Source organism: Mus caroli, chromosome 13, assembly GCF_900094665.2.
Source record: "Mus caroli chromosome 13, CAROLI_EIJ_v1.1, whole genome shotgun sequence".
NCBI classification, from domain to species: Eukaryota; Metazoa; Chordata; class Mammalia; order Rodentia; family Muridae; genus Mus; species Mus caroli.
In genome coordinates this window covers 62,756,334-62,763,212 of record NC_034582.1, presented here as the reverse complement: position 1 = coordinate 62,763,212, position 6,879 = coordinate 62,756,334, and the positions used below count along the sequence as shown (strand labels likewise).

At 41.4% G+C, this 6,879-nt stretch overlaps 1 protein-coding gene across 1 annotated transcript in view; it reads left to right on the top strand.

The window, feature by feature from the left end:
• The first annotated feature begins 848 nt into the window (after nt 1-848).
• The window catches only part of LOC110308541 (zinc finger protein 58-like), a 9,352-nt gene continuing 3,321 nt past the window's right edge, over nt 849-6,879 (top strand). The window contains exons 1-3 of the mRNA XM_021180978.2: nt 849-929; nt 2,704-2,830; nt 3,259-3,354. Of these exons, the coding sequence (XP_021036637.2) occupies nt 855-929; nt 2,704-2,830; nt 3,259-3,354 (298 nt within the window). The 5' untranslated portion in view covers nt 849-854. The remainder of the gene's footprint in view (nt 930-2,703; nt 2,831-3,258; nt 3,355-6,879) is intronic.

Here is a 6,879-nt window from a genome sequence, read left to right as displayed (position 1 = left end):
ATTAAAAAAATAAATAAATAAATACTGACTTTTAAAGGGGGAAAAAAAATAAAATAAACATATTGATGAGCAACAACTTGTAAACTTAACAAACAAAACATGGAAAAGCTTGATTCACAAATATCTGCGATGAATCTGGATATTTCTGTTTGTTTTTGTTTTGTTTTGAGACAGGGTTTCACTGTGTAGCCCTGGCAGGCCTGGGACTCACTGTGTAAACAAGGCAGCCTGGAACTCAGAGGTGCCTGAATTTGCTTGCAGTAAACTGGGATTAAAGGTGACCACCACCTCAGGCTGTGAATCTTGAATGTCAAAAGCAGCCTGAGTCCCTGCTTTTGCTCTCTGTCCTTTGTGAGGGAACTTTATTGTGTGCTGGGCACCTGCTCTCAATTACTAAAAGATAAGTTCCTGGCAACTTCCCTCCTCCAGAAAATTGTAAAACTCTTTTGAAATGATTAACGCTTGCTCTGGTTTCTGCAAACTAGCGTATTGCCACTTAGCTGGCAGTGAGGCGGTTCCTCAAATAGCTGTAAACTCCACGGAAATTAAGAACTTTACAGTGAAAATCCGCCTCCCCCTTTAACCTGGGCCAGTGGAACTGGGAAAAGCGGCATCTTACATAAACATTCGGCTCGTTAGCACTGGATACAGTTCGAGGTCTCCTTGTTTCCTAACTAGGTGACACTACATTGCAGACAGACATCAATGTAGAAATTCAGGACCTTTAAATAGTACAACTCACTCTCCTAGGACTCCTGCAACGCCATCGCACAGACTTGTGGGAAATGTAGTCTGCAGCACGGTGACGTCACAGGTCTGCACTTTTAGTAAACAGAGTTCATCTTTTAGTAAGCATGTGCGGCTCTTATCCAAAGCTGGGCCAGACTCTGGTCCTGCTCTGCAATTCCAGTTGGATCTCTGACATGGAGGTTGGTTCAGGGTTTTGTCACCCCAGGGTCTGTGCGGGGTGCATAGGTCCGGAGGGAACAGGGACCGGGTGGATTGGGAGCTGGGAGGAGCTGATTCGGAGGAGCTTTCTGGACAGGGCTGGGGGGAGAGGGCACTGCGGGGGTGGTGGGACTGACCCCTGCGTTAGACTGACAGAATTCAAGGAATGGAGAAGCTTGTAAGTTCAAGGATTGTCTGGGCAGTGTTGGCTGGGTGAAGGTCTTTGCCTGGGCATGGTGATTCTGGGGGTTCACTTTCCAGCTTTCTGGTGGAAGCATTAGCTGGGTCACTCTCACGTGGATGTTACTGGATCGCTCAGTATGTTTAGTCAAGAGATCTGGTCCTTTCTGTACTTTATAGCTGTCTGTTACGGAGTTCAAGACCACTGAAAAAACCTCCGAACAAAACTAGGAATTAAGAGCTAGAACCAGCCGAGCGGTGGTGGCACACGCCTTTAATCCCAGCACTTGGGAGGCAGAGGCAGGCGGATTTCTGAGTTCGAGGCCAGCCTGGTCTACAAAGTGAGTGCCAGGACTGCTGATTACCGAAGGAGAATGGATGTCTGATTACTATTGTTTGCTGTTTGTTTTTGTTACTGTGTTGTACAACAGCTCAGTTGGAAATGGAGCTAGCTTTTAACTATCGCACATGCAATAATAACCCTTGCCTTGCTTCGAGGTGACAGAAGTTGCTAGGTCCCAGGGTCAGAGTTTTGCCTACTGGAGATTGAGGTGTGTGATGTTTCCCCCACTTTCCTGGAAATGAATTGTGAATTTACAGATGGTTCACTTAGATTAGGAATCTCTCGTGGAAAGTGTTTAATTCCTCACTTGAAAGTGGGTTGACACGGATGTTTCCTGAAAGGATATTGAGCTGTTTCTCAGTGGAGGATGAACTAAAATCTCCCTAAGTAAAAGAAGAGATAAAACTTTTGCCTCAGAGGTTGTAAGCCTGAGATCGGAAAATCCTGTCACAAGGTGTTAAGAAAGGACACCAGAGGTGCCCTCGTGTTAACACTGCACACACGCTGCCTGTTTCAGTTGGTCAAACTCTTTTGTAAATGTACAGTTCTGATTTATAGATTTTGTGTACATATTGTCTGTCCAGAATGACTAACCTACTGTTGAACCAAACATCTATGTTCCCCAATAAATTCTCTGTGCTTCTGGATGTCATAGCCTCTTCATTCTCTCCTAGCTGAGAGACTGTAAGTCTGGCCCTGATGTGAAGAAGATTTTTTCCCCCTTCAACATCTCAGTGTTAGATCCTGGTTTTCAACATCATAGCAAGAATGTCTACTGATCCTTACAGTAACATCCCCATCGGAGGGCAGAACAATGCCATCACAGGAGACTCGGAGAGTTGCATTGCCATAGCAAGCCTACATGTGGGGTGAAAAATAATAGAAGCTACCAACTCTCCCTATTCCATCCGAGACGGTGATGTTGAGTGTGTGAACCCCTTTCAGGATGGAGACATGAGCTGGTGTGAGGCCTGATGGCTTAGGGATTTTAGTGATTTGGAGGGAGCATGAAGGTCTGTGAAGGGAACACAGCCCTGTAGACCTGACTGGCACACGGTGGGCTCCTTACCCTGTTCTTTGTGTGTGGTTTTGTGTTTTGCTGCCTTTCAGTCAAACCAAGGGTTTGTGAGCTGGAGACTGGCTTATGACTCTGCAGTTTATTTGTATGTATTTTATTATTAATGCTTTAAATTGATTAATAGTGTGATATCATTCACTTGTCCTTATTTCAGGAAATGCTGTCCTTCCGGGATGTGGCCATTGATTTTTCTCCAGAAGAGAGAGAATGCCTGGAGCCTGCTCAGTGGGATCTGTACAGGGACGTGATGCTGGAGAATTACAGCCACCTTGATTTCCTAGGTGAGGATTGCATCTATCTTCTTCACCATCAATGTCTAGCTTCCCCCTTTGATGCAATATCTCACTGAGTTTTCTATTATATCCTTCCTTTTAAGGAAATAGTGGGGAGACTGACAAATAGCTAAAATTATCTTGCTTTTTCTTCTATTTGTAACCTGTGTGTGTTGGAAGTATGTTTCCTTTACTCGAGTGGGAATCATAGAAAGTTAATGTAAATATTTTGCCGTTGAATTTGTAATGTTTTCCCTTTAAATAAAGGTCAGTATAAGTGCCTCTTCAGTATTCCAATATACCAATCAGAAACAATTAATTTTTTTGATTTTCTAACTTCCATCGTCTCTTTTCTTATAAGCAGTATTCTAGATGGAACCATACTAGTCCCAGTAGAAGAACACTCAAACAGTGTTGTTCCTCTTTCCTACAAACAGGTCTTGCTGTTGCTAAACCATACTTGGTAACATTTCTGGAGCAAAACCAAAGGTCTTCGGGTGTGAAAAGCCAAACATCAGCCACCATTCCTCCAGGTGTGTAGAAGTGAGTGGGTCAGAGGATAGATGAGACATCCAAAGATACTAAGGAAAGCCAGTATTTACCATGAACATTGAGACATTTGTTATGCTAGAAATTATTTGTAAGGTATTGCTTTTAATTTCTTCTGCTATAATGAAAAGCCACTCAGATATTTACAATGGTTAAGGTATCAAGCTTATAGTTCCTCTATGGTAAGCTCTGCTTATATTTAAGAACATGCAAAGTTCTTCATTTTGTTGAGTATACATTATAATGTAAGACACAGAGGGTTGCCACCCAATGCTCGTCAGATAAAGTCAGACTAAATCATTGACTTTTTGGCTATGAAGAACAGGCTGACCTAAAAAGAACTTTTCTTTTTTTTTTTTTTTCTTTTTTTTCTTTTGGTTTTTTGAGAAAGGGTTTCTCTGTGTAGCCCTGGATGTCCTAGACTAACTCAATCTGTAGACATGGCTGGCCTCAAACTAAAAATTCCGCCTGCCTCTGCCTCCCAAGTGCTGGGATTAAAGGCGTGGCCACCACTGCCTGGCAGAGCTTCTCACCCTGAAGGGAGGCATTGGCCTTACTCTTGTTTTGGCTTGGGTGAATTTTAATCACTGCTTCTATTTCCTTAGGGCATTTAGGGCTATTTAAATTATGTATGTGCTCTTGACATAGCTTCAGTGAGTGGTATCTCTGAAGAAAATTATGCATTTATTTTGGATTTTCCAATTTTATGAAGCACCAGTGAGGTATGACCTAATAATTCTTTGGATTTCTCTGGAGTCTGGTGCTATGTCTTGCTTTTCTTTATTCTTTTGATTTTGTTAGATCAGATGTTCTCTCTGTGTCTTTTCCTTAGTTTGGATAAGAGTTTGTCCATCTTGTTGATTTCCTCAAAGTACCAACTCTTTGTTTCATTGATTATTCCTGCTGTATATCCTCTTGGGTATGTTTGCTTCTTTTGTTCTAGAGCTTACAGATGTGCTGTTAAGTTGGTAGTCTGAATGAGATCTCTCCAATTTTTTTATAAAGTCATTCAGTGCGGCGTGCTTTCTTCTTAGGACGACTTTACTTGTGTCCCATTAATATCCATATGTTAGGCACATTCATTTTCATTCAAGTCTAGGAATTTCTTTCCATTTCTTTCTTACTTTCTGCCTTGACCCAGTAGCCATTCAATAGAGAGTTTTCAGTTTCTGTGAGTTTGTAGGCTTTCAGTTGTTATTGAAATCTACCTCTAATCCATGGTGGTCCAATAGGATACAGGGAGGTATTTCAGTTTTCTTATATCTTTTAAATCTTGCTTTGTAACTGGGTATATGGTCAATTTTGGAGAAGATTCTGTGAGATGGTAAGAAGAAAGTGTATTCTTTTATGTTTGGGTGACATGTTCTTTTGTATATATTTTAGGTACATTTGATTCATAACATCTGTTGGCTCCATTACTTCTCTGTTTTTGTCTGGATGACATGTCCATTGGTAAGAGTGGGGTATTGAAGTCTCCCACTATTAATATGTGAGGGTCAATGTGTGATTTAAGTTTTAGTATAGTTTCTTTTGCAACTATGGGTGCCCTCGCTATTGGGACAAAGATGTTGAGAACTGAGATGCCGTCCTGGTGGATTTTTCCCTTTGATGAGGATGAAGCGTCCTTCCCCATGTGTTCTGATTAATTTTGTTTGGAAGTTTTTTTGTTAGATATTACATATTAGAATAGCTACACCAGCTTGCCTTTTGGGTCCATTTGCTTATAAACTAACTCTTTTTCCAACACTTTAGTCTGATGTAATGTGCATCTGTGATGGTGAGGTGTGTTTGTTGTGTGCAGCACAAGAATGGATCCTGTTTTGCATCTGTTCTGTTAGCCTTTTACACTTATTGGAGAACTGATGTAATTGATATTGAGAGACATTAATGACCAAGGATTGTTAATTCCTATTATTTTGTTGTTGGTTGTTGTGTGTGATTTTTAAAAATGCACTTGCTCCTTTTCAGGTCCTCTACCATCTAGGCTCCAAGATTACCTGCTGCTGGTCTTAGCTTTGCCACCAGGCATTTTCCCCTGGAATAGCAATTGCTCCCCACTCCTCATGGCTAGCTTTGCCAAGCCACCAGCTGGCACCTTTCCTGAGAACTCCAGGAGCTGCTGTTCAGGCTCCACCAGCTAACCGCCATGGCTGTGCTCTTTCTCCTCCTGCCTACCTTAATGCCGTGGATGGAGAACACTAGACAGTTTCGTTATTTTAAAACTCAATGGCTGCACGAAGAATTTCCTGCCCTAATCTTATCAACTAGGTCCCTCCATCTTCCTTGGCCTTGGCTTGCAACCGAGGCTACAAACTCTAGGGGCCCCAAGACCTACATGCTGTTGCTTCTTCTTTGCTCCAAAACCTTTTCCAAAATCCTCTTTCTCTCCCTCTTCTCTTCCTCTTGGGTCCCAGAAGTTCCACCTTTTCCTCTTCACCCAGCCACTGGCTTCTACCTCCTTTATTGACACAGTCAGGAATCAATTAGGGGATTGACACCTCCCTCTACATCTCACCTTTTCTGTCCAATAAAAAAACAAAAAACAAAACAGAAAACCCCTATTCTTCCAGATATAAATTGAACAAAACTAAAACAATGAAGTAAATTACACAGTATGAGGTACAAGCGACATCCAGTCCATCAGTTTGTCAATTTAAAGAAAGTACCATATTTCCTAATTGAAAGAACTATGATTCTATCCCTGGATTGTGTTTAGAATTTTAGCCTGTAACAGCACTTGAAAACCATGTCATCTACTCTATAAACTCTCTCTGTGTTAAGCAACTTGAATTTTATTATGAGGCTAAAACTTGTCTTCAACCCCATCAGAAATCCAAGAACAACTAAATATTACCTGAAAATATAGAAGCCCAGAGAATAGCATCTGAAACCTAACCCATTTATAGAGACAGTTGACTGCCTGAACAGTCCCCCATTTTTCAGAATCCAAGAGCTTCTGTCTTCAGTCTTTTGGCCAAGGATCATCTTACCTGACAGACTTTATGCAGAAATTTGAAGGGTTGCTGACCCTGTCTTGGCAATGCACACATTTCTAAACAGCAAGGTGTGAAACCATTGTAAGATAATAACTTCATACACCTGTTTCCTTCCTAACAAATTCCATAACATTCTTTCCTAACAAATTTACATAACATGTTTGTGTTAGTGAATGTCATTTCATCAAAGTGCTTTATGAATTACAAACATATCTTCTAAAATTTTTCCTATCATATATTTAGCAATAAGGATTTAAGTGTACAATAAATTTTCTTTTTTATTTTGATGATGCTCCATGTCTTAGTCAGGGTTTCTATTCCTGCACAAACACCATGACCAAGAAGCAAGTTGGAGAGGAAAGGGTTTATTCAGCTTACACTTCCATACTGCTGTTCATCACCAAGGAAGTCAGGACTGGAACTCAAGCAAGTCAGGAAGCAGGAGCTGATGCAGAGGCCATGGAGGGATGTTCCTTACTGGCTTTCTTCCCCTGGATTGCTCAGCCTGCTTAT